The sequence below is a fragment of the Petromyzon marinus genome, chromosome 16, assembly GCF_048934315.1.
Source record: "Petromyzon marinus isolate PM22_M1 ecotype Great Lakes invasive population chromosome 16, UKy_Petmar_22M1.pri1.0, whole genome shotgun sequence".
NCBI lineage: Eukaryota > Metazoa > Chordata > Hyperoartia > Petromyzontiformes > Petromyzontidae > Petromyzon > Petromyzon marinus.
Window position 1 is genome coordinate 14,814,812 of NC_133682.1, and position 26,238 is coordinate 14,841,049.

Sequence of the window (26,238 nt, forward strand, 5' to 3'; positions counted from 1 at the left end):
TCACATTTTAACTGATGTTGAACATTTACCATTGCATAAAATCATCCCTTTGGTGTGGATAATTTTACTTTTCATCACTATCATAAACGCCACTATTGTAAACTCTTTTTAATGGACTATCAAATGCTCCGTTCTCTGCCTTCTCTTCATTGACCACAATGGTGCCACTACTAAACAAAAGAACTATACTTTGGGTTGATTCTATTCTTGTGTCTGGTACTGACAATACCAACGTCGCGGTCTGGTGGCTACAGGAAGGCTTCAATAAAGAGTTTGTGTTTTTGCTATTCGTCCTCCATTGAAGGAGTGCAGGCCTACAGTGGTTAACGATATGGTCCATATTTATAATATGGTCCACTTTTTTGGTGATTGACACCGTGCCAATCATTGTGAATGATAAGTTAATTTATTTGGCAGCGTATGCAAAAAAAACGTTATTATCTGGTGCACCACGTGCACAATGGTGTCACGAGAGGTGGAGTGAATTGACTTCAGTTGTTGACTGAAAGCACCTGGATGGGGTATTCCCCGACAACATACGACGCATAATGACGCGCTGCTGATTGGTGTGGTGGGACGTTTAATTGTCTAAACACAAATGGAATATTTTGGAGATTACTGATTTTTTTAAAATTTCAATAATACAGTAATACCCCGATTTACGTCTCCCCCTTTTACGTTGATTCGCAAACACGTCGCCACTTTATTATTAACACCACTACCTGATATGCGTCGCCTCAACCCACACTTACGTCGCTGACGGCATCACCCGTCCTTTCTCGTTATCCGTCGCCTGAACCGTCGCGTCCATAAATAAATAAATTGCTTTGATTTACGTCGTTTCAATATTCGTCGTCGCACATTTCAGGAACGCAACCCTGACGAAAGCCAGCGTGTTAGTATATTTGCATGAATATGCAAACTGAACACCAGGCATAGCTTCCCACTACGCCTCTCACAGCACATAATCCATCGGCCTCAGTGCAGCGTTGGCGTTGAGTGGGGGAATGGTGTTGGTCGATTAGGAAACATGCAGGTGGGAAGAGTTGTCATCCCATTGTCCGCAAGAATGGTTCGCCGTATCCACTAATCTATCCGTGGATTGATTTGCAAAATGATTCATTTTATCCGTGAATTTGTGGATAATAGGATGAGTCTTCTTTGGTTCTTTCGGTAAAGTCACGTAGAATGAGAATAAAATAATAAATTGATAAAATAAAATAACACAATAATATTCTCACGACGTTTCGGCCACAACACAAGCGGCCTTAATCAGGTGAAGGGACGAGACTGTCTGGTAGGATGAGTGTTGTGCCCACGGTGGCCTGGGGCGACTCCGTTCCCAATGACAGAAACCGTTAAGAGGAAGAGCCTCTCCACGGATAAGTGTCACGGATCGTTCTGGGCCACGGAAAGCACACGTCACAAGCAATAGGTTCACCGATAAGAGGAGTTTCAGTCTTTCAGCAAGACTCGGGATTTTCTTTCAAAATACTGTACAAAGCACACGCTCATTGTGCACAGCTGAGAGGAGCATTGTGGGTTGAGGAATATTCGTGCGTGCCACGACCTCCGGGCCTGTGATCCGGCACAGTGGAGGCAGCTGCAAGGTTTGTTGGCAAATGTTTGTGAAAGTCCCTTCCCATGGGTGGCGTCGAGGTGCTGTACTCCGGCTCGCCAGAAGATGGCGCCACATCAAGTGTCGACTAATCTCCATCTTCTTGGTTCTTTCGGTAAAGTCACGTAGAAGGGAAATAATAAAATAATAAAAATACAAGCAATCATCGTCAGGTGATGATGATGATTGCTTGTGTTGCAATCGAAACGTCGTGATATTTTTATTTTTTATTATGTTATTATTTCCCTTCTACGTGAATTTACCGAAAGAACCAAGAATATGAATCCCTGCAGTCACGAAAGCTTTAAATCGAAATTTAATCTCCATCTGTTCCAACTCGATTGTAGGTGGGTGTCAAGGGAGTGCCACACCCTGGTTCGCCAGGAGGTGGTACAGCAAGTGTGGACTTCTCTTAATCTGTTCCAACTCCATTCTCGCAGGTGGCCGTCGAGGTGCCAAACCCTGGCTGACAAATAGAACGCGGTACAACAAAGTGTGGACTAATCTCCATCTATCCCTTCTGTATGGGACAGTGTTTCCCCTTTGTTCTGGGATCCCCCAGGTGTATAAACACTCCTCGTTAATTGGATGAAAACATCTTCATCAGTTTAACACGTAGGGCTTTCGCGGCCAATATCATCCATAATATAGGTTTTTTTTTGGGTTAGATCGCGTAAATATATCTGGCTGTCACCTGATGATGCTAGTTGCAATTACTAACGAAACGTCGTGCTCGGATTGTAAATGTTGTGGATTTTCTCTCCAACACAACGGTGTGCTGTACTAGTAACGAATTAGCACGTTCTGTTTAAGTGACAACCCTTACTAATTGGCTGTGTCGGGTGGTGGCGGGTTTAACGACACATCTTCATCGATGCGCCTTCATGTGTATTTGTGCAGCCTCGTGTGATGCAGCCGCATGAATGAAGCTTGCTCTGTAAAAAAAACCTCAATATTATTATAAATATACTAGCCTATAGCCCGTCCAAGGACGGGTGTATTGCAGTTAATCATTTCGATCACAACACAAGCGATCGATTTTTTTCCCTCCTGATGACGATCGCTTGCGTTGCGATCGAAACGTCGTAGTTTTTTATTTTCTTTGAACCTATCTACGTGACTTTACCGAAAGACCCAAAGAATATGAATTCCTGCAGTCACCAACGCTTTAAGTCGAGATTCATCTGCACATGATTATTAATGAGGGGGTGGGGGCCATATGAGTGACGTCATCAGCTCATGATTATTGAGGGAGTGGGGGCCACATGAGTGACGTCATCAGCTCATGATTATTAATGAGGGGGGGGTGGCCCATGTGGAGCGACGTCACCCGCTGATTATTAATGAGGGGGGGGTGGCCCATGTGGAGTGACGTCACCCGCTAATGATTATTAATGAGGGGGGGTGTGGCCCATGTGGAGTGACGTCACCCGCTAATGATTATTAATGAGGGGGGGCCCATGTGGAGCGACGTCACCCGCTCATGATTATTAATGGGGGGGGTACCTCACGTTTGTTGAGGCAACGTCAGCAGTGAGGCAACGCAGCCAACAGAGGGAGGGGGCGGGGCACGCGTGCCCAGAGGCCACGCCCCCGGGTGCCCGGTGGGGGCGGGGCGCGCGCGTGCCCAGAGGCCACGCCCCCGGGCGCACCGATTGGGCCACGGGGGTGCGCCCTGCGCCCGGTGGGGGGGGGGTCTCGACAGAAACCGAGAGATCTCAGAGCACTCGCACAGGTGAAGCCCTAACACACTCACACACACGGGGCGTGAGGCTCTCACGCGCTCAGGGTGAGGAGACTTTCACACACGAGGTGAGAGAGACTCTCACGCAGGGGAGAGAGACGCTCACGCAGGGGAGAGAAACACTTCACACGCGGCGAGCCTCACGGGGTGAGGCTCCTCACGCGCTCAGGTGAGCCTCTCACACGCTCAGGTGAGCCTCACACAGGGGGGAGACTCACACGGGGTGAGCCTCACACGGGGGTGAGACTCACACACACGGGGTGAGACTCTCACACACACGGGGTGAGACTCTCACACACACGGGGTGAGACTCTCACACACACGGGGTGAGACCCTCACACACACGGGGTGAGACCCTCACACACACGGGGTGAGCCTCTCACACACACGGGGTGAGCCTCTCACACACACGGGGTGAGCCTCTCACACACGGGGTGAGACTCCCTCACACACGGGGTGAGACTCTCTCACACACGGGGTGAGACACTCACACAGGAGGTGAGACTCTCACACACGGGGTGAGACTCTCTCACACACGGGGTGAGACTCTCTCACACACGGGGTGAGACTCTCACACACGGGGTGAGACTCTCACACACACGGGGTGAGACTCTCACACACACGGGGTGAGACACTCTCACACACGGGGTGAGTCTCTCACACACGGGATGAGACCCTCTCACACACGGGGTGAGACCCTCTCTCACACACGGGGTGAGACCCTCACACACACGGGCTGAGACCCTCTCACACACGGGGTGAGACGGAGGCCGCGCCGTGCCGGGGGGCCGCGCCGTGCCGATGATTCCCGCAAGGTCGAGTCCCTTGCGCTCGCCCTGTAGTCGACGCCGTTTTTGTTGTTGTTGTGAACGCCCAAGAGGCCGCCGTGCCGTCACCGCGCCGCACAAACTCCCGGCGTGGATTCCCGGATTCTGGATTCGCCGATTGGGCACCCGGGCCGCAGACTCCGCGTTGTCCCGGAGTCCAGGCTCCGGGATCACGCTCGGGGGGGGGGTCTTAGTTGCGACCGGCGCCCTCGCTGCTGCAGAAGGGTGCAAGCCGCGTGTGGCTGTTGTCATTGTTGCGCGTTGTTACTGTACTACGTTGAACTTCTTTCGCACCGCACCCAGCCAACCGCGCTAATCGATTAGCGCTAATCGATTATCGCGATCTGCGTTGCGACGGAAGCGAGTCGGCACAGACGCTGCAGACTCATTCCCCCGCGGCGTTTTGATTGCCCGTCGTTTCCGACACAGAGCTTTCGCGTTCTCTGCAACGACTTAACAATGATGGTCGTGGCTTTTGGGAAGACGCTGCCGCGTTTACATCGCAACAAGTTGTCCAGTGATGTATCATCATCATCATCATCTTAACGTTACGCGTCGATTGCTTGCCACTGAACCGGTTACCGGTCCCTGATTTTCGGAACCGTGTCATCGATACCTGATCGATTCACCGGTTGTCGTTTAACAACGCCCTCGTTACGCAACTCAATTGTCATCAGGGCTGTTGTTGTTTAACCTGCTCGAATTGCGACATGCCCGCGGGGTTAAGATTGCCCTGCCAGCTGCACGCGGGTTGCAGTCGGCGTGCGCCGGTGTGCTGCAGTGTTTGTTTACGCATACACACATTTACATCCCAGCAATAGTCCAGCGATTTGTTAGGAAATGTTACGCGCAATTTTACCCGTGAAAGCATCGCTGAGTCTCACGACTCTCCTTCAAGAGGGTCCTGCCAAAGGTTTCCCAGTGTGAGGACAATCGAAGAATATTAGCGGTGCTTTCATGGATCAATTGCGCGTAACATTCCTAATAAATCGCTGGACTGTTGCTGGGATGTAACCGGTTACCGAATATTAGCGGTGATTTAGATTAATTTGCCCTCGGTGAAACACTCAACTTTGATCATAAATTGTGTATTGGCCCTGCCCGTAAGTTGGAAAGTTGATCCACATCATCATGGTGTGACAATACATTTGACGACGCGTTATATAACGCACTTGGTTATATACAGCAGACATCAGTACGTGGTATTACTATATGCCACTGCTTTTGCCCTCGTGTATCCGTGGTCTCATTCTCACTCTCTTCGTGGCCTCGCAGCTCCAAGCCGCAGTTGCTATGGCCTCTGCAGCGCGCATCGCTCTGCTGGGCGCCACGGGCCTCACCGGCCAGCGACTCATGGCCCAGGCCCTGGAGCAGGGCCACCACGTGACCGCCATCGTGCGCTCTCCTAGCAAAGTGCAACTCCAACATGAAAATCTCAAGGTGAGGTTTGGGCCCTCCCAGGGAGGCACATGGCGGGGTTGCCTAACTCGTAAAGGATACTCTTTGGTTCTTTCAGTAAGTCACGTAGGTAGAAATAAAACGAAATAAATCACGACGTTTCGATAGCAACACAAGCCATCGTCTTCGGGTGAAAATCGCGACAGCCGCGATGTCTGCTGCGAGCAGCACGATGTCTGCTGCCTTGTGAAGAGAAGCTGTTAGCAGCAAGAGTTTATATACGTTGTATGATGGCTTGTGTTGCTATCGAAACGTCGTGATTTATTTTGTTTTATTTCTACCTACGTGATTTTACCGAAAGAACCAAAGAGTATGGATTCCTGCAGTCACGAAAGCTTCAAATCAAGATCGTGAAGGATAGTTACCTTCTGTCTTATAATACGATGTGTTTCGCTTATTGTGTGATTTATCGCCGCGATTTCAGGTGATCCAGGGAGATGTTTTCTCGACGGAGAGCCTGAAGGATGCGTTGGTTGGTCACGACGCGGTCATGTCGTGTTTGGGCTTCACTCCGCAAGAGGTCACAGCTTACGGCGACTCAGCTAAAGCCATCGTGGATGCCATGAGGCAGGCCGGGGTCAGCCGCTTCATAGCCATGACAGCATGGTATACGGATGGTGAGTGCTGAGGAACTCTTCAAAACAAACTCGCATGTTGGTGCCATGCTGTTTATATGAAGAACGGTGGTGGAGAGTGGCTGACGGACACCCCTGAGGGGGCCCACCAGGATCAAAGCATCTCCCTATGGGGCAGCACAGGAAAACCTCGCTGAACTCGGTCTCGTAGAGCGCGGTGCTTCGCCTATAAACGTTTACTTGCTGAGGTCTGTTTTCCGGAATAGGTTGGGGGGGGGGGGGCGGTGGGTGACGTTTCGGCTAGACGCGATTTAACGTTGCTAAGATTATATACTTAGCTCTTTCGGTAAAGTCACGTTGAAGGGAAAGAATAATATATATATATAAAACAATACGATTGTTGTTAGATAGGCTTGCGAGAGGTGGAGAGTACTGCATCTTTAGAGAAGCTACTCTGTGCCGAGTGAATCGACTGTGAGAACGATTTAATTACCATGTATGTTTTTTTTTATTTAATGTATGGCTTTTGTTGTGCAACACACATTCAACACGCTCACACATGAAGCACATGTACCCGCATGCATCTTGCCGTCCAGTCGTTGGGAGATTCATGTGTCGGGGGCGAGCGTCGGGCTGCCAAATCAGTGTCGGGGGCAAGCGTTGGGCATGAGTGTCGCAGTGCGGGAAGAGTAACGGAGATGGGGGTTTTGTGTTGAAGTGAAATTTAAAAAATAAAGTGTGCACACACAAGAAACTGACAGCGACGCAGCAGCATCCTTTAGCACAATAACAATGGCGGAAATCTGAAGGAGTTGAAGGGGGAGGGGAATTTTCCAGGAACTTATTCAACTTTCTTGTTGGCCCTAATCCAGCAACATTAATTTCACATTCTTACGTCCACTGCCCAACTGTTGAAAGGGTGTCCACAGTTGGCATGCCACAAAGTGGTACTCATTTTATTGATCCCAGAGGAAAGGATTTGGTTGTTTTTTTGGGCTGGGATTGATCTCATGACCAGGTTATCACGAATCAAGCTCAATTACATTGTCACCTGACCTGATTCACATAATCAGATGTACAGGATTGCATTAATAACGTACGTTTTCAAAAATCTCACGACTGCAATGAAACCAATGAAAAAGGTGTGTTAGTTTAACCCCTGCAAATTAAGAAATGCATGAATAAAATATCCATGGACAGTGGTTACGATGTTGTATCCGTTTCCAAGTGTTCACATTTGGTGAATCAGAGTTGGGCCTCCGATGAGCACGGTTGGCTATGTATGGTGCAAAAGAAGTTCATACATACAATAACGGTGGGTTGTTTTTTTTTTTGCACAACAGTCGATTCCCAGGCCCATGCTCCTCGGTTTGTTCGTTGGATTCTGCTGCCCATGATCAGACCGATCCTCGCCAGCATGCGTGTCATGGAGCAGTTCCTGTGCACCGAGTGCTCTGACATCAACTACACCGTCGTCCGTCCGCCGGGCCTGAAAAACGAGCCGCCGACGGGTACGTGGTGCGTCTATATCGTCGTTACGCTTGTTTGCCCAGGAGAGCCTTGCCGAGTCTCAAGACTACCTTTTAAGGAGGGTCCCGCCAAGGTTATGCAGTGAGGGGGCGATGTGGCCGTGAATGGTGCCAATTGAGTAATTCGCAGGCAATCTTTCGGCGTTGGAATGTTTGGACAACACTGGTTACGCCGCACCTCCGATTAACACGGTTGGCTACGTATGGCGCGAAAGAAGTTCAACATACATACAGAATAGGGGGAGGACAAACTCCATACAGAAAAGGCGCCGAGTCAAGAATCAAACCCGTTTTGCGGTGAGGCACCGTATGCTTTGCGCGTTTGTGAGAATGTGCACGCTTGTGCGTCTCTGTGCCTTGTCCCACTGCCAGACAAGGAGATGGAGGTGGTGGAGGGGATGTTCGTGCCCGTGCAGGACTCCGGCTGGCTGGGCACCAAGGGCTCGCAGGTGTCCCGTGGGGACGTGGCACGATTCATGCTGCAAGTCCTCACCTCACACACCTGGGACCGCAAAGAGGTGGCCATGACGGTCCTGTAGGCTCCCTGGCCTTGACGGGCAGTGGCTCTGTTTAGAACCAAACCCCAAATGCAGCCAAATACCAACGTGTCTTTCTTGAAAGACATTTTCTGTGAAATGTTAAGCTGTATTTGGGAGAGTTTCTCTTTTTTTTTATTGATCAATGCTGCTGCCGCATCAAAATTATCTTGCCTCTCATGCAATATAAAATGAAAATATATATATATCGCGGGGAAACGTTATTGTGGTATAAAAGCACGTAACGTGGGGTTGGATTTCATTTGTATCTGCCTTTACAAATGGACCGTTCCAAAAGGGATAGGACACAAGCATATGGTTTCATCTCACACACACACGCGTGTGGTTGCAGTGCAGATGATGGAACGTTCCCAATGCTGCCCCTTATCTCGAGACCCGTCGGGGGGGGGGGCACGGTGGTGGAGTGTGCGTAGACTGCACAGGCGGCACCGAGGCATGCAGTGAGAATCATTCATGTTCGACGTTGCTTTAAATTAGAGCGCTTTTAAACACACCAGAGCGCTAAATAAGAACGTGGTGTGACCCGGTGAACAATTGCCTACTGTGACATATCCACCAGAGACGTGGCCCTTAGCCAATTTAAACAGAACATGTGCCGAAAAGTCAGTAGACAAGCACGGCGAGGTGTAAGGCGGCACGGCGAAGTGTAAGGAGGCACGGCGAGGTGTAAGGAGGCACGGCGAGGTGTAAGGAGGCACGGCGAGGTGTCAGGAGGCACGGCGAGGTGTGAGGAGGCACGGCGAGGTGTGAGGAGGCACGGCGAGGTGTCAGGCGGCACGGCGAGGTGTCAGGAGGCACGGCGAGGTGTGAGGCAGTACAGTGAGACCCCGGGTTGTGGAAGATCCGATGTATGGAAAACCGATTTTATGGAAATGCTCCCATAAATCATGTTTAAGAAAAATCGATATGCGTAAATTGTGGCGTTAGTTACGTAAGCGCAAATACTGCAACGCGGTGAGGTTGCGGATGAATACCAAAACGCCGCCTTCACCGAGCCCAAGCTTCACTAGGATTAAGGTCAATGGAAGTTTTGTAGCTTCATGTAATTATTTGTACCATTACCTAATTGTTTGTTTTCTATGCTTAGAACTATCTTTTCCCCCCATGTTTCTATTGCTAATGTTCTTCATTTTAAGTTAATTTCAGGAGTTATTTGCTGTATGTACTGCGTGTGCGTGTAGACAAGCCTACTCCACCTTTGACTTTGTGTGCATGTATATGTGTGTGTGTGTATGTGTGGCAGAGCGGTGGTGTAGCGGTTAGTGCGCTGCGCTACAAATCTGGTCACAGTGACAATAATATGAACCGGTCCTGGGAATCGCCAAGGTCGACTCAGCCTCAAATGAGTACCTGGTGTGATGTGTAAAAATATTGCCACTGGGGAGACAAAGGCGGCCAGGCGTTGTGCTGTCCACCCACCCCCTCGTGTGCCGTTCCGGCCTTCATAGGTGCTCGCTAACAGCACTTGTCCCAGCAGTCTGTGAAGGCTATACGGGGGATCTTTGTCTTTGTGTGTGTATGAAATCTAATCCTAGCGTAATGCACGGTAAACAAACATTCGGAAGTGACTGCTTTCTGTTAACAATTATTAAAATGTTTCGTGGTATTCATGAACAATTGAATACAGTATGTGTTAGGGTATATATTCGATGAAAATAAAGAATCACCGTAAACGCAAATTGTATGTACAGCGATACAGGGAGCGATAGAAAACGGACGACAGCACGAATCAGTACTGAGAGAAAACGAATTCGTAATCGGGAATAAGAGTCGCAACTATTTCCGGCTTTGGGATTTTATCTTGATTTTGGGGGGAAATTGTTCAGTTCACGACATGTGGAATATTCGGGTTACGGATCGTTCCTCGGGAACCTAACCCTTCCATAACCTGGGGACTGCCTGCACTTGGAATTGCACTGAGAAACAGGAAGGAGAACCCGTGGTCTATAGAACATAATGCAAGTTAGACTCGCATGGAGAGGGAAGGAAAGTGAGTGGGCTTGGGCAGGGACATGTCCCACCTGGCAGGGACGGTGGACGGTGGTTAAAACTAACGCTTGGGTGGCAGCCAGAGGAGGAAACTCGCCCGAGAGGAACTTCTGCCGTGGCGACGGAGAGATTACATCGGCTCGTGCACAGGTTCTACGTGGATTTTGTGGCCTCCACAGTGTGAGGGCTGGTGAAGGCCTGGGAACCCTTCGTCCATGCATTGACTTTTGAGCAAAGTTCTTTGTGCTCATGGCAAGGCAGTGTCAGGATGGCTTTGTTTTCACTTGCACGAGCTTCAAGAAAAGCAATGCCGTCCTTATTCAGGGATACCGCCACGTTGGCGAGATGTTCACCACCTCGCCTGGTATACTGGAGGCCGTGGGCTCGATCGTGACCCTGACGCCTGTACAGTGAGGGAAAAAAGTATTTGATCCTCTGCTGATTTTGTATGTTTGCCCACTGACGAAGAAATGATCAGTCTATACTTTTAATAGTAGGTTTATTTGAATAGTGAGAGACAGAATAACAACAACAAAAATCCAGGAAAACGCATGTCAAAAATGTTATAAATTGATTTGCATTTTAATGAGGGAAATAAATATTTGACCCCTCTGCAAAACATGACTTAGTACTTGGTGGCAAAACCCTTGTTGGCAATCACAGAGGTCAGACGTTTCTTGTTGTTGGCCACCAGGTTTGCACACATCTCAGGAGGAATTTTGTCCCACTATTCTTTCGAGGCTGACGTTTGGCAACTCGAACCTTCAGCTCCCTCCACAGATTTTCTATGGGATTAAGGTCTGGAGACTTGCTAGGCCACTCCAGGACCTTAATGTGCTTCTTCTTGAACCACTCCTTTGTTGCCTTGGCTGTGTGTTTTGGGTCATGGTCATGCTGGAATACCCATCCACGACCCATTTTCAATGCCCTGGCTGAGGGAAGGAGGTTCTCACCCAAGATTTGACGGTACATGGCCCCGTCCATCGTCCCTTTGATGCGGTGAAGTTGTCCTGTCCCCTTAGCAGAAAAACACCCCCAAAGCATAATGTTTCCACCTCCATGTTTGACAGTGGGGATGGTGTTCTTGGAGTCATAAGCAGCATTAGTCCTCCTCCAAACACGGCGAGTTGAGTTGATGCCAAATAGCTCCATTTTGGTCTCATCTGACCACAACACTTTCACCCAGTTGTCCTCTGAAACATTCAGATGTTCATTGGCAAACTTCAGACGGGCATGTATATGTGCTTTCTTGAGTAGGGGGACCTTGTGGGCGCTGCAGGATTTCAGTCCTCATCGGCGTAGTGTGTTACCAATTGTTTTCTTGGTGACTATGGTCACGGGACTATGATCCCGTGTAGTTCTGGGCTGATTCCTCACCGTTCTCATGATCATTGCAACTCCACGAGGTGAGATCTTGCATGGAGCCCCAGGCCGAGGGAGATTGACAGTTATTTTGTGTTTCTTCTATTTGCGAATAATCGCACCAACTGTTGTCACCTTCTCACCAAGCTGCTTTGCAATGGTCTTGTAGCCCATTCCAGCCTTGTGTAGGTCTACAATCTTGTCCCTGACATCCTTAGAGAGCTCTTTGGTCTTGGCCATGGTAGAGAGTTTGGAATCTGATTGATTGCTTCTGTGGACAGGTGTCTTTTATACAGGTAAAATGCAAATCAATTTATAACATTTTTGACATGCGTTTTTCTGGATTTTTTTTGTTGTTATTCTGTCTCTCATTGTTCAAATAAACCTACCATTAAAATTATAGACTGATCATTTCTTTGTCAGTGGGCAAACGTACAAAATCAGCAGGGGATCAAATACTTTTTTTCCCTCGCTGTATATTTGGAGTTTGCATGTTCGCTCCATGGTCGCGTGGAATTTTCTCCGGGTCCTCCGGTTTTTCCCACCACATATAGAAACAAGCGTAGAGATTATTTGGCTGCTATACATTTCCACATGATGAGCCACTATATTGAGCTATTATTTTTTGGCAGCTCGCTTCTGAAAAAGGGCTATATAGCTGAGTGGGCCTTGTCTGGTCAAATAAACAAATATTTTAGTTTAATAACTTGCACGATACCATAACATTGTCTTTTGTTGCGAGCAAAAATGTAATTTAAATTACATTGTTACATATTGAGCAATTTTACTCAGGTTGTTTTAAGTGACTAAATATATAATGGAACTTTTCGATCTCTAAGTTACCCATATGGACATGCAACCCAAGTAATGTGGTGTTTCCTAGAATAGGTCTCCTCTTGCGATTCATGTAGGAATGATGTATGACGACAATGACGACTGAATTAATCCTCACACTTTGACCAAGTCAAGAAGTTAACAAGCGACAGCAGCAGCAGCAGTCGGTCGGTACTGCTCGTTCGATACCGTTGGTCACACGTGACATTCAAAGCATCCCACAAATGTCTACTCCGTGCTCGATGCCAAATTAGCTTGTGGTGATTGTGCCCGTTTCCACGCTCTCGATTCTCAGGGGTTTACTCTGTAAAGAAGAATAACAACACCAGTTGACACTGCTCATTGTGTACAATTTGGTCATGCCTGAGAAGGGTCTGCATGGTTGAGGAATCAAGTTGCTGGTGCAGGGGTCCTGCAAATTAAACCTCGTCTCATCGTCGGTGTCATCAGAACGCCTCGGCGAGTTAACCAGCAGCATGGTGCCTAAAGTAACGTGCATGCCTATCAACCTTTTACATTTTGTAACCGTCTTCATATCGCTGCATTCATTACATTCATCGTGTGGACATGCCCGATCTAAACACCGTGCCATCAGTTACCTCTGTTGCCATCATGCTTTACACATTATTGTTTTGTGACATGCATAAATGAATAAATATAATCTCATAATTGGTGTGTTGATCGAGTATGTTAAGTTCATCATCTGGATGATATTGGCCACATGTGACTTAACCATATTTGGGCAGCCTTGTTTTGTGGCTATACAGTGGAAATTGGATATAAGCACACAATCACAGTTCTGTTATAAGCAACACACTCTTACATTACACTGGTGGGGGAGGGCAACTTCTCATACAAGCACACTTTGCAAAAAAGCATGATCCTTGCTCCAAAGGGGGTGTTTATATCCAACTAATAGTGTATTTAGGTTTGGGTCAAGTGATTTTGTTGGCGGGATGGATGTGTGACTGTGTCATGGCAACATGGTGGGGTGGTTGAGTGACCTTGTGGCCGAGCCTGGCAGGTGACTGAGCCTGAATGGTAACTAAGCCTGGGTGGTGGTTAAACCTGGCTAGTGGCTGAGCCTCCTGGCTGGTGGCTGAGCCTCCTGGCTGGTGGTTGAGCCTGGCTGGTGGCTGAGCCTGACTGGTGGCTGAGCCTGGCTGGTGGCTGAGCCTGACTGGTGGCTGAGCCTGGCTGGTGGCTGAGCCTCCTGGCTGGTGGTTGAGCCTCCTAGCTGGTGGCTGAGCCTGGCTGGTGGCTGAGCCTCCAGGCTGGTGGCTGAGCCTCCAGGCTGGTGGCTGAGCCTCCTGGCTGGTGGCTGAGCCTGGCTGGTGGCTGAGCCTCCTGGCTGGTGGCTGAGCCTGGCTGGTGGCTGAGCCTGGCTGGTGGCTGAGCCTCCTGAATGGTGGCTGAGCCTGGCTGGTGGCTGAGCCTCCTGGCTGGTGGCTGAGCCTGGCTGGTGGCTGACTCTCCTGGCTGGTGGCTGGGCCTCCTAGCTGGTGGCTGAGCCTGGCTGGTGGTTGAGCCTCGTGGCTGGTGGCTGAGCCTGGCTGGTGGTTAAACCTGGCTGGTGGCTGAGCCTGGCTGGTGGCTGAGCCTGGCTGGTGGCTGAGCCTGGCTGGTGGCTGAGCCTGGCTGCTAGCTGAGCCTCCTGGCTGGTGGCTGAGCCTCCTGGCTGGTGGCTGAGCCTCCTGGCTGGTGGCTGAAGCCTGGCTGGTGGCTGAGCCTCCTGGCTGGTGGCTGGGCCTCCTGGCTGGTGGCTGAGCCTGACTGGTGGCTGAGCCTGGCTGGTGGCTGAGCCTCCTGACTGGTGGCTAAGCCTGGCTGGTGGCTGAGCCTGGCTGGTAGCTGAGCCTGGCTGGTGGCTGAGCCTCCTGGCTGGTGGCTGAGCCTCCTGGCTGGTGGCTGAGCCTCCTGGCTGGTGGCTGAGCCTGGCTGGTGGCTGAGCCTCCTGGCTGGTGGCTGAGCCTGGCTGGTGGCTGAGCCTGACTGGTGACTGGGCCTGGCTAATGGCTGAGCCTGGATGGTAGCTGAGCCTGAATGGTAACTAAGCCTGGCTGGTGGTTAAACCTGGCTTGTGGTTGAGCCTCCTGGCTGGTGGCTGAGCCTGGCTGGTGGCTGGGCCTGGCTTTTGGCTGAGCCTGGCTGGTAGCTGAGCCTGGCTGGTGGCTGAGCCTCCTGACTGGTGGCCGCACCTGGCTGGTGGCTGAGCCTCCTGGCTGGTGGCTGAGCCTGGCTGGTGGCTGAGCCTCCTGGCTGGTGGCTGGGCCTCCTGGCTGGTGGCTGAGCCTGACTGGTGGCTGAGCCTCCTGACTGGTGGCCGCACCTGGCTGGTGGCTGAGCCTCCTGGCTGGTGGCTGAGCCTGGCTGGTGGCTGAGCCTCCTGGCTGGTGGCTGGGCCTCCTGGCTGGTGGCTGAGCCTGACTGGTGGCTGAGCCTGGCTGGTGGCTGAGCCTCCTGGCTGGTGGCTAAGCCTGGCTGGTAGCTGAGCCTGGCTGGTGGCTGAGCCTCCTGGCTGGTGGCTGAGCCTGGCTGGTGGCTGAGCCTCCTGGCTGGTGGCTGAGCCTGGCTGGTGGCTGAGCCTCCTGGCTGGTGGCTGAGCCTCCTGGCTGGTGGTTGAGCCTGACTGGTGGCTGAGCCTGGCTGGTGGCTGAGCCTCCTGGCTGGTGGCTGAGCCTGGCTGGTGGCTGAGCCTGGCTGGTGGCTGAGCCTGGCTGGTGGCTGAGCCTCCTGGCTGCTGGCTGAGCCTCCTGGCTGGTGGCTGAGCCTGGCTGGTGGCTGAGCCTCCTGGCTGGTGGCTGAGCCTGGCTGGTGGCTGAGCCTGACTGGTGACTGGGCCTGGCTAATGGCTGAGCCTGGATGGTAGCTGAGCCTGAATGGTAACTAAGCCTGGCTGGTGGTTAAACCTGGCTTGTGGTTGAGCCTCCTGGCTGGTGGCTGAGCCTGGCTGGTGGCTGGGCCTGGCTTTTGGCTGAGCCTGGCTGGTAGCTGAGCCTGGCTGGTGGCTGAGCCTCCTGACTGGTGGCCGCACCTGGCTGGTGGCTGAGCCTCCTGGCTGGTGGCTGAGCCTGGCTGGTGGCTGAGCCTCCTGGCTGGTGCCTGGGCCTCCTGGCTGGTGGCTGAGCCTGACTGGTGGCTGAGCCTGGCTGGTGGCTGAGCCTCCTGGCTGGTGGCTAAGCCTGGCTGGTAGCTGAGCCTGGCTGGTGGCTGAGCCTCCTGGCTGGTGGCTGAGCCTCCTGGCTGGTGGCTGAGCCTCCTGGCTGGTGGCTGAGCCTCCTGGCTGGTGGCTGAGCCTCCTGGCTGGTGGCTGAGCCTGACTGGTGGCTGAGCCTGGCTGGTGGCTGAGCCTCCTGGCTGGTGGCTGAGCCTGGCTGGTGGCTGAGCCTCCTGGCTGGTGGCTGAGCCTCCTGGCTGGTGGTTGAGCCTGACTGGTGGCTGAGCCTGGCTGGTGGCTGAGCCTCCTGGCTGGTGGCTGAGCCTGGCTGGTGGCTGAGCCTGGCTGGTTGCTGAGCCTGGCTGGTGGCTGAGCCTCCTGGCTGGTGGCTGAGCCTCCTGGCTGGTGGCTGAGCCTCCTGGCTGGTGGCTGAGCCTCCTGGCTGGTGGCTGAGCCTCCTGGCTGGTGGCTGAGACTCCTGGCTGGTAGCTGAGCCTGGCTGGTGGCTGAGCCTCCTGGCTGGTGGCTGAACCTCCTGGCTGGTGGCTGAGCCTGGCTGGTGGCTGGGCCTCCTGGCTGGTGGCTGAGCCTGGATGGTGGCTGGGCCTCCTGGCTGGTGGCTGGGCCTCCTGGCTGGTGGCTGAGCCTGGCTGGTGGCTGAGCCTGACTGGTGACTGGGCCTGGCTAATGTCTGAGCCTGGATGGTAGCTGAGCCTGAATGGTAACTAAGCCTGGCTGGTGGTTAAACCTGGCTTGTGGTTGAGCCTCCTGGCTGGTGGCTGAGCCTGGCTGGTGGCTGGGCCTGGCTGGTGGCTGAGCCTGGCTGGTAGCTGAGCCTGGCTGGTGGCTGAGCCTGGCTGGTGGCTGAGCCTGGCTGGTAGCTGAGCCTCCTGGCTGGTGGTTGAGCCTCCTAGCTGGTGGCTGAGCCTGGCTGGTGGCTGAGCCTCCAGGCTGGTGGCTGAGCCTCCTGGCTGGTGGCTGAGCCTGGCTGGTGGCTGAGCCTGGCTGGTGGCTGGGCCTCCTGGCTGGTGACTGAGCCTGGCTGGTGGCTGAGCCTGTCTGGTGGCTGAGCCTCCTGACTGGTGGCTGAGCCTGGCTGGTGGCCGAGCCTCCTGGCTGGTGGCTGAGCCTGGCTGGTGGCTGAGCTTCCTGGCTGGTGGCTGGGCCTCCTAGCTGGTGGCTGAGCCTGGCTGGTGGTTGAGCCTCGTGGCTGGTGGCTGAGCCTGGCTGGTGGTTAAACCTGGCTGGTGGCTGAGCCTGGCTGGTGGCTGAGCCTGGCTGGTGGCTGAGCCTGGCTGCTAGCTGAGCCTCCTGGCTGGTGGCTGAGCCTCCTGGCTGGTGGCTGAGCCTCCTGGCTGGTGGCTGAAGCCTGGCTGGTGGCTGAGCCTCCTGGCTGGTGGCTGGGCCTCCTGGCTGGTGGCTGAGCCTGACTGGTGGCTGAGCCTGGCTGGTGGCTGAGCCTCCTGACTGGTGGCTAAGCCTGGCTGGTGGCTGAGCCTGGCTGGTAGCTGAGCCTGGCTGGTGGCTGAGCCTCCTGGCTGGTGGCTGAGCCTCCTGGCTGGTGGCTGAGCCTCCTGGCTGGTGGCTGAGCCTGGCTGGTGGCTGAGCCTCCTGGCTGGTGGCTGAGCCTGGCTGGTGGCTGAGCCTGACTGGTGACTGGGCCTGGCTAATGGCTGAGCCTGGATGGTAGCTGAGCCTGAATGGTAACTAAGCCTGGCTGGTGGTTAAACCTGGCTTGTGGTTGAGCCTCCTGGCTGGTGGCTGAGCCTGGCTGGTGGCTGGGCCTGGCTTTTGGCTGAGCCTGGCTGGTAGCTGAGCCTGGCTGGTGGCTGAGCCTCCTGACTGGTGGCCGCACCTGGCTGGTGGCTGAGCCTTCTGGCTGGTGGCTGAGCCTGGCTGGTGGCTGAGCCTCCTGGCTGGTGGCTGGGCCTCCTGGCTGGTGGCTGAGCCTGACTGGTGGCTGAGCCTGGCTGGTGGCTGAGCCTCCTGGCTGGTGGCTAAGCCTGGCTGGTAGCTGAGCCTGGCTGGTGGCTGAGCCTCCTGGCTGGTGGCTGAGCCTCCTGGCTGGTGGCTGAGCCTCCTGGCTGGTGGCTGAGCCTCCTGGCTGGTGGCTGGGCCTCCTGGCTGGTGGCTGAGCCTGACTGGTGGCTGAGCCTGGCTGGTGGCTGAGCCTCCTGGCTGGTGGCTGAGCCTGGCTGGTGGCTGAGCCTCCTGGCTGGTGGCTGAGCCTCCTGGCTGGTGGTTGAGCCTGACTGGTGGCTGAGCCTGGCTGGTGGCTGAGCCTCCTGGCTGGTGGCTGAGCCTGGCTGGTGGCTGAGCCTGGCTGGTGGCTGAGCCTGGCTGGTGGCTGAGCCTCCTGGCTGGTGACTGAGCCTACTGGCTGGTGGCTGAGCCTCCTGGCTGGTGGCTCAGCCTCCTGGCTGGTGGCTGAGCCTCCTGGCTGGTGGCTGAGACTCCTGGCTGGTAGCTGAGCCTGGCTGGTCGCTGAGCCTCCTGGCTGGTGGCTGAACCTCCTGGCTGGTGGCTGAGCCTGGCTGGTGGCTGGGCCTCCTGGCTGGTGGCTGGGCCTGGATGGTGGCTGGGCCTCCTGGCTGGTGGCTGGGCCTCCTGGCTGGTGGCTGAGCCTGGCTGGTGGCTGAGCCTGACTGGTGACTGGGCCTGGCTAATGTCTGAGCCTGGATGGTAGCTGAGCCTGAATGGTAACTAAGCCTGGCTGGTGGTTAAACCTGGCTTGTGGTTGAGCCTCCTGGCTGGTGGCTGAGCCTGGCTGGTGGCTGGGCCTGGCTGGTGGCTGAGCCTGGCTGGTAGCTGAGCCTGGCTGGTGGCTGAGCCTGGCTGGTGGCTGAGCCTGGCTGGTAGCTGAGCCTCCTGGCTGGTGGCTGAGCCTCCTGGCTGGTGGCTGAGCCTGGCTGGTGGCTGAGCCTCCTGGCTGGTGGCTGGGCCTCCTGGCCGGTCGCTAAGCCTGGCTGGTGGCTGAGCCTGGCTGGTGGCTGAGCCTCCTGGCTGGTGGCTAAGCCTGGCTGGTGGCTGAGCCTGGCTGGTAGCTGAGCCTGGCTGGTGGCTGAGCCTCCTGGCTGGTGGCTGAGCCTGGCTGGTGGCTGGGCCTGGCTGGTGGCTGAGCCTGGCTGGTAGCTGAGCCTGGCTGGTGGCTGAGCCTGGCTGGTGGCTGAGCCTGGCTGGTGGCTGAGCCTCCTGGCTGGTGGCTGAGCCTACTGGCTGGTGGCTGAGCCTGGCTGGTGGCTGAGCCTCCTGGCTGGTGGCTAAGCCTGGCTGGTGGCTGAGCCTGGCTGGTGGCTGAGCCTGGCTGGTGGCTGAGCCTGGCTGCTAGCTGAGCCTCCTGGCTGGTGGCTGAGCCTCCTGGCTGGTGGCTGAGCCTCCTGGCTGGTGGCTGAAGCCTGGCTGGTGGCTGAGCCTCCTGGCTGGTGGCTGGGCCTCCTGGCTGGTGGCTGAGCCTGACTGGTGGCTGAGCCTGGCTGGTGGCTGAGCCTCCTGACTGGTGGCTAAGCCTGGCTGGTGGCTGAGCCTGGCTGGTAGCTGAGCCTGGCTGGTGGCTGAGCCTCCTGGCTGGTGGCTGAGCCTCCTGGCTGGTGGCTGAGCCTCCTGGCTGGTGGCAGAGCCTGGCTGGTGGCTGAGCCTCCTGGCTGGTGGCTGAGCCTGGCTGGTGGCTGAGCCTGACTGGTGACTGGGCCTGGCTAATGGCTGAGCCTGGATGGTAGCTGAGCCTGAATGGTAACTAAGCCTGGCTGGTGGTTAAACCTGGCTTGTGGTTGAGCCTCCTGGCTGGTGGCTGAGCCTGGCTGGTGGCTGGGCCTGGCTTTTGGCTGAGCCTGGCTGGTAGCTGAGCCTGGCTGGTGGCTGAGCCTCCTGACTGGTGGCCGCACCTGGCTGGTGGCTGAGCCTTCTGGCTGGTGGCTGAGCCTGGCTGGTGGCTGAGCCTCCTGGCTGGTGGCTGGGCCTCCTGGCTGGTGGCTGAGCCTGACTGGTGGCTGAGCCTGGCTGGTGGCTGAGCCTCCTGGCTGGTGGCTAAGCCTGGCTGGTAGCTGAGCCTGGCTGGTGGCTGAGCCTCCTGGCTGGTGGCTGAGCCTCCTGGCTGGTGGCTGAGCCTCCTGGCTGGTGGCTGAGCCTCCTGGCTGGTGGCTGGGCCTCCTGGCTGGTGGCTGAGCCTGACTGGTGGCTGAGCCTGGCTGGTGGCTGAGCCTCCTGGCTGGTGGCTGAGCCTGGCTGGTGGCTGAGCCTCCTGGCTGGTGGCTGAGCCTCCTGGCTGGTGGTTGAGCCTGACTGGTGGCTGAGCCTGGCTGGTGGCTGAGCCTCCTGGCTGGTGGCTGAGCCTGGCTGGTGGCTGAGCCTGGCTGGTGGCTGAGCCTGGCTGGTGGCTGAGCCTCCTGGCTGGTGGCTGAGCCTACTGGCTGGTGGCTGAGCCTCCTGGCTGGTGGCACAGCCTCCTGGCTGGTGGCTGAGCCTGGCTGGTGGCTGAGCCTCCTGGCTGGTGGCTGGGCCTCCTGGCCGGTCGCTAAGCCTGGCTGGTGGCTGAGCCTGGCTGGTGGCTGAGCCTCCTGGCTGGTGGCTAAGCCTGGCTGGTGGCTGAGCCTGGCTGGTAGCTGAGCCTGGCTGGTGGCTGAGCCTCCTGGCTGGTGGCTGAGCCTGGCTGGTGGCTGGGCCTGGCTGGTGGCTGAGCCTGGCTGGTAGCTGAGCCTGGCTGGTGGCTGAGCCTGGCTGGTGGCTGAGCCTGGCTGGTGGCTGAGCCTCCTGGCTGGTGGCTGAGCCTACTGGCTGGTGGCTGAGCCTGGCTGGTGGCTGGGCCTGGCTTTTGGCTGAGCCTGGCTGGTAGCTGAGCCTGGCTGGTGGCTGAGCCTCCTGACTGGTGGCCGCACCTGGCTGGTGGCTGAGCCTTTTGGCTGGTGGCTGAGCCTGGCTGGTGGCTGAGCCTCCTGGCTGGTGGCTGGGCCTCCTGGCTGGTGGCTGAGCCTGACTGGTGGCTGAGCCTGGCTGGTGGCTGAGCCTCCTGGCTGGTGGCTAAGCCTGGCTGGTAGCTGAGCCTGGCTGGTGGCTGAGCCTCCTGGCTGGTGGCTGAGCCTCCTGGCTGGTGGCTGAGCCTCCTGGCTGGTGGCTGAGCCTCCTGGCTGGTGGCTGAGCCTCCTGGCTGGTGGCTGGGCCTCCTGGCTGGTGGCTGAGCCTGACTGGTGGCTGAGCCTGGCTGGTGGCTGAGCCTCCTGGCTGGTGGCTGAGCCTGGCTGGTGGCTGAGCCTCCTGGCTGGTGGCTGAGCCTCCTGGCTGGTGGTTGAGCCTGACTGGTGGCTGAGCCTGGCTGGTGGCTGAGCCTCCTGGCTGGTGGCTGAGCCTGGCTGGTGGCTGAGCCTGGCTGGTGGCTGAGCCTGGCTGGTGGCTGAGCCTCCTGGCTGGTGGCTGAGCCTCCTGGCTGGTGGCTGAGCCTCCTGGCTGGTGGCTCAGCCTCCTGGCTGGTGGCTGAGCCTCCTGGCTGGTGGCTGAGACTCCTGGCTGGTAGCTGAGCCTGGCTGGTCGCTGAGCCTCCTGGCTGGTGGCTGAACCTCCTGGCTGGTGGCTGAGCCTGGCTGGTGGCTGGGCCTCCTGGCTGGTGGCTGGGCCTGGATGGTGGCTGGGCCTCCTGGCTGGTGGCTGGGCCTCCTGGCTGGTGGCTGAGCCTCCTGGCTGGTGGCTGAGCCTCCTGGCTGGTGGCTGAGCCTCCTGGCTGGTGGCTGGGCCTCCTGGTTGGTGGCTGAGCCTGACTGGTGGCTGAGCCTGGCTGGTGGCTGAGCCTCCTGGCTGGTGGCTGAGCCTGGCTGGTGGCTGAGCCTCCTGGCTGGTGGCTGAGCCTCCTGGCTGGTGGTTGAGCCTGACTGGTGGCTGAGCCTGGCTGGTGGCTGAGCCTCCTGGCTGGTGGCTGAGCCTGGCTGGTGGCTGAGCCTGGCTGGTGGCTGAGCCTGGCTGGTGGCTGAGCCTCCTGGCTGGTGGCTGAGCCTCCTGGCTGGTGGCTGAGCCTCCTGGCTGGTGGCTCAGCCTCCTGGCTGGTGGCTGAGCCTCCTGGCTGGTGGCTGAGACTCCTGGCTGGTAGCTGAGCCTGGCTGGTCGCTGAGCCTCCTGGCTGGTGGCTGAACCTCCTGGCTGGTGGCTGAGCCTGGCTGGTGGCTGGGCCTCCTGGCTGGTGGCTGGGCCTGGATGGTGGCTGGGCCTCCTGGCTGGTGGCTGGGCCTCCTGGCTGGTGGCTGAGCCTGGCTGGTGGCTGAGCCTGACTGGTGACTGGGCCTGGCTAATGTCTGAGCCTGGATGGTAGCTGAGCCTGAATGGTAACTAAGCCTGGCTGGTGGTTAAACCTGGCTTGTGGTTGAGCCTCCTGGCTGGTGGCTGAGCCTGGCTGGTGGCTGGGCCTGGCTGGTGGCTGAGCCTGGCTGGTAGCTGAGCCTGGCTGGTGGCTGAGCCTGGCTGGTGGCTGAGCCTGGCTGGTAGCTGAGCCTCCTGGCTGGTGGCTGAGCCTCCTGGCTGGTGGCTGAGCCTGGCTGGTGGCTGAGCCTCCTGGCTGGTGGCTGGGCCTCCTGGCCGGTCGCTAAGCCTGGCTGGTGGCTGAGCCTGGCTGGTGGCTGAGCCTCCTGGCTGGTGGCTAAGCCTGGCTGGTGGCTGAGCCTGGCTGGTAGCTGAGCCTGGCTGGTGGCTGAGCCTGGCTGGTGGCTGAGCCTGGCTGGTGGCTGAGCCTCCTGGCTGGTGGCTGAGCCTACTGGCTGGTGGCTGAGCCTCCTGGCTGGTGGCTGAGCCTCCTGGCTGGTGGCTGAGCCTCCTGGCTGGTAGCTGAGCCTGGCTGGTGGCTGAGCCTCCTGGCTGGTGGCTGAACCTCCTGGCTGGTGGCTGAGCCTGGCTGGTGGCTGGGCCTCCTGGCTGGTGGCTGGGCCTGGATGGTGGCTGGGCCTCCTGGCTGGTGGCTGGGCCTCCTGGCTGGTGGCTGAGCCTGGCTGGTGGCTGGGCCTCCTGGCTGGTGGCTGGGCCTCCTGGCTGGTGGCTGAGCCTGACTGGTGGCTGAGCGTGGCTGGTGGCTGAGCCTCCTGGCTGGTGGCTGAGCCTGGCTGGTGGCTGAGCCTCCTGGCTGGTGGCTGAGCCTCCTGGCTGGTGGTTGAGCCTGACTGGTGGCTGAGCCTGGCTGGTGGCTGAGCCTCCTGGCTGGTGGCTGAGCCTGGCTGGTGGCTGAGCCTGGCTGGTGGCTGAGCCTGGCTGGTGGCTGAGCCTCCTGGCTGGTGGCTGAGCCTACTGGCTGGTGGCTGAGCCTCCTGGCTGGTGGCTCAGCCTCCTGGCTGGTGGCTGAGCCTCCTGGCTGGTGGCTGAGACTCCTGGCTGGTAGCTGAGCCTGGCTGGTCGCTGAGCCTCCTGGCTGGTGGCTGAACCTCCTGGCTGGTGGCTGAGCCTGGCTGGTGGCTGGGCCTCCTGGCTGGTGGCTGGGCCTGGATGGTGGCTGGGCCTCCTGGCTGGTGGCTGGGCCTCCTGGCTGGTGGCTGAGCCTGGCTGGTGGCTGAGCCTGACTGGTGACTGGGCCTGGCTAATGTCTGAGCCTGGATGGTAGCTGAGCCTGAATGGTAACTAAGCCTGGCTGGTGGTTAAACCTGGCTTGTGGTTGAGCCTCCTGGCTGGTGGCTGAGCCTGGCTGGTGGCTGGGCTTGGCTGGTGGCTGAGCCTGGCTGGTAGCTGAGCCTGGCTGGTGGCTGAGCCTGGCTGGTGGCTGAGCCTGGCTGGTAGCTGAGCCTCCTGGCTGGTGGCTGAGCCTCCTGGCTGGTGGCTGAGCCTGGCTGGTGGCTGAGCCTCCTGGCTGGTGGCTGGGCCTCCTGGCCGGTCGCTAAGCCTGGCTGGTGGCTGAGCCTGGCTGGTGGCTGAGCCTCCTGGCTGGTGGCTAAGCCTGGCTGGTGGCTGAGCCTGGCTGGTAGCTGAGCCTGGCTGGTGGCTGAGCCTCCTGGCTGGTGGCTGAGCCTGGCTGGTGGCTGGGCCTGGCTGGTGGCTGAGCCTGGCTGGTAGCTGAGCCTGGCTGGTGGCTGAGCCTGGCTGGTGGCTGAGCCTGGCTGGTGGCTGAGCCTCCTGGCTGGTGGCTGAGCCTACTGGCTGGTGGCTGAGCCTGGCTGGTGGCTGGGCCTGGCTTTTGGCTGAGCCTGGCTGGTTGCTGAGCCTGGCTGGTGGCTGAGCCTCCTGACTGGTGGCCGCACCTGGCTGGTGGCTGAGCCTTCTGGCTGGTGGCTGAGCCTGGCTGGTGGCTGAGCCTCCTGGCTGGTGGCTGGGCCTCCTGGCTGGTGGCTGAGCCTGACTGGTGGCTGAGCCTGGCTGGTGGCTGAGCCTCCTGGCTGGTGGCTAAGCCTGGCTGGTAGCTGAGCCTGGCTGGTGGCTGAGCCTCCTGGCTGGTGGCTGAGCCTCCTGGCTGGTGGCTGAGCCTCCTGGCTGGTGGCTGAGCCTCCTGGCTGGTGGCTGGGCCTCCTGGCTGGTGGCTGAGCCTGACTGGTGGCTGAGCCTGGCTGGTGGCTGAGCCTCCTGGCTGGTGGCTGAGCCTGGCTGGTGGCTGAGCCTCCTGGCTGGTGGCTGAGCCTCCTGGCTGGTGGTTGAGCCTGACTGGTGGCTGAGCCTGGCTGGTGGCTGAGCCTCCTGGCTGGTGGCTGAGCCTGGCTGGTGGCTGAGCCTGGCTGGTGGCTGAGCCTGGCTGGTGGCTGAGCCTCCTGGCTGGTGGCTGAGCCTCCTGGCTGGTGGCTGAGCCTCCTGGCTGGTGGCTCAGCCTCCTGGCTAGTGGCTGAGCCTCCTGGCTGGTGGCTGAGACTCCTGGCTGGTAGCTGAGCCTGGCTGGTCGCTGAGCCTCCTGGCTGGTGGCTGAACCTCCTGGCTGGTGGCTGAGCCTGGCTGGTGGCTGGGCCTCCTGGCTGGTGGCTGGGCCTGGATGGTGGCTGGGCCTCCTGGCTGGTGGCTGGGCCTCCTGGCTGGTGGCTGAGCCTGGCTGGTGGATGAGCCTGACTGGTGACTGGGCCTGGCTAATGTCTGAGCCTGGATGGTAGCTGAGCCTGAATGGTAACTAAGCCTGGCTGGTGGTTAAACCTGGCTTGTGGTTGAGCCTCCTGGCTGGTGGCTGAGCCTGGCTGGTGGCTGGGCCTGGCTGGTGGCTGAGCCTGGCTGGTAGCTGAGCCTGGCTGGTGGCTGAGCCTGGCTGGTGGCTGAGCCTGGCTGGTAGCTGAGCCTCCTGGCTGGTGGCTGAGCCTCCTGGCTGGTGGCTGAGCCTGGCTGGTGGCTGAGCCTCCTGGCTGGTGGCTGGGCCTCCTGGCCGGTCGCTAAGCCTGGCTGGTGGCTGAGCCTGGCTGGTGGCTGAGCCTCCTGGCTGGTGGCTAAGCCTGGCTGGTGGCTGAGCCTGGCTGGTAGCTGAGCCTGGCTGGTGGCTGAGCCTCCTGGCTGGTGGCTGAGCCTGGCTGGTGGCTGGGCCTGGCTGGTGGCTGAGCCTGGCTGGTAGCTGAGCCTGGCTGGTGGCTGAGCCTGGCTGGTGGCTGAGCCTGGCTGGTGGCTGAGCCTCCTGGCTGGTGGCTGAGCCTACTGGCTGGTGGCTGAGCCTCCTGGCTGGTGGCTGAGCCTCCTGGCTGGTGGCTGAGCCTCCTGGCTGGTAGCTGAGCCTGGCTGGTGGCTGAGCCTCCTGGCTGGTGGCTGAACCTCCTGGCTGGTGGCTGAGCCTGGCTGGTGGCTGGGCCTCCTGGCTGGTGGCTGGGCCTGGATGGTGGCTGGGCCTCCTGGCTGGTGGCTGGGCCTCCTGGCTGGTGGCTGAGCCTGGCTGGTGGCTGGGCCTCCTGGCTGGTGGCTGGGCCTCCTGGCTGGTGGCTGAGCCTGACTGGTGGCTGAGCCTGGCTGGTGGCTGAGTCTCCTGGCTGGTGGCTGAGCCTCCTGGCTGGTGGCTGGACCTCCTGGCTGGTGGCTGGGCCTCCTGGCTGGTGGCTGAGCCTCCTGGCTGGTAGCTGAGCCTGGCTGGTGGCTGAGCCTCCTGGCTGGTGGCTGAACCTCCTGGCTGGTGGCTGAGCCTGGCTGGTGGCTGGGCCTCCTGGCTGGTGGCTGGGCCTGGATGGTGGCTGGGCCTCCTGGCTGGTGGCTGGGCCTCCTGGCTGGTGGCTGAGCCTGGCTGGTGGCTGGGCCTCCTGGCTGGTGGCTGGGCCTCCTGGCTGGTGGCTGAGCCTGACTGGTGGCTGAGCCTGGCTGGTGGCTGAGTCTCCTGGCTGGTGGCTGAGCCTCCTGGCTGGTGGCTGGACCTCCTGGCTGGTGGCTGGGCCTCCTGGCTGGTGGCTGGTTGGATGTTTTCTTGGAGAGTTATCCCTAAGAAGCCACCTGTGCATTCTTGTATATATGGACAATCGAACTAAATATGAAGAAGTGTCACACTTTTTATAATTGGTTTCCTACGTCAATAGTCCAATGCAAATTTCATGTTGATTTCTGAGCAAAAATACATCTACTTTATCAAGAAAATGCCCTAAAAATATATACTTGAATTAAAAGTCCTACCCGCCTCCTAAATGAAGGTTCTGCCATACAATGAAATATAAGCACTGTATAAAGCTGTGGGGTTACATAAACAACATTCCACAAA

The 26,238-nt window shown here is 57.7% G+C and overlaps 2 protein-coding genes across 9 annotated transcripts in view; one reads left to right on the forward strand and one right to left on the reverse strand.

Annotated features, from left to right (window-relative positions):
- The window catches only part of LOC116942805 (copper-transporting ATPase 1-like), a 52,540-nt gene extending 48,293 nt beyond the window's left edge, over window positions 1-4,247 (reverse strand). Inside the window, exon 1 of one of the 3 annotated variants that reach the window (XM_032955097.2) lies at window positions 4,118-4,247. The gene's annotated coding sequence lies outside the window, so the exon portion shown is untranslated. Of the gene's footprint in view, window positions 1-1,989; window positions 2,873-4,113 lie in introns of those variants that run through there. The other 2 variants (XM_076067536.1, XM_032955096.2) reach the window with 2 other exon arrangements.
- LOC116942808 (flavin reductase (NADPH)-like) lies at window positions 3,263-13,162 on the forward strand. Of its 6 annotated transcripts, none has more exons than XM_032955109.2 (5): window positions 3,263-3,353; window positions 5,465-5,629; window positions 6,072-6,264; window positions 7,566-7,733; window positions 8,129-13,162. In XM_032955109.2, exons 2-5 carry the CDS (start codon window positions 5,483-5,485, stop codon window positions 8,323-8,325), a joined length of 705 nt encoding a protein of 234 aa, XP_032811000.1. In that variant the 5' UTR covers window positions 3,263-3,353; window positions 5,465-5,482; the 3' UTR covers window positions 8,326-13,162. The 6 variants fall into 6 exon arrangements, with proteins under 6 accessions (XP_032811000.1, XP_032810998.1, XP_032810997.1 ...); XM_032955107.2 differs by having other exon boundaries at window positions 3,283-3,552; XM_032955106.2 differs by having other exon boundaries at window positions 3,286-3,531.
- The last annotated feature ends 13,076 nt before the right edge of the window (window positions 13,163-26,238 follow it).

What these genes read in the sequence shown, in the direction of transcription:
- LOC116942808 (XM_032955105.2), top strand. Translation starts at nt 4,900, where the DNA reads ATGCCCGCGGGGTTAAGATTGCCCTGCCAGCTGCACGCGGGTTGCAGT. An exon ending in TCCAACATGAAAATCTCAAG is followed by an intron (nt 5,630 to 6,071) that starts GTGAGGTTTGGG and finishes CCGCGATTTCAG; the next exon opens with GTGATCCAGGGAGATGTTTT. An exon ending in GAAAAACGAGCCGCCGACGG is followed by an intron (nt 7,734 to 8,128) that starts GTACGTGGTGCG and finishes CTGCCAGACAAG; the next exon opens with GAGATGGAGGTGGTGGAGGG.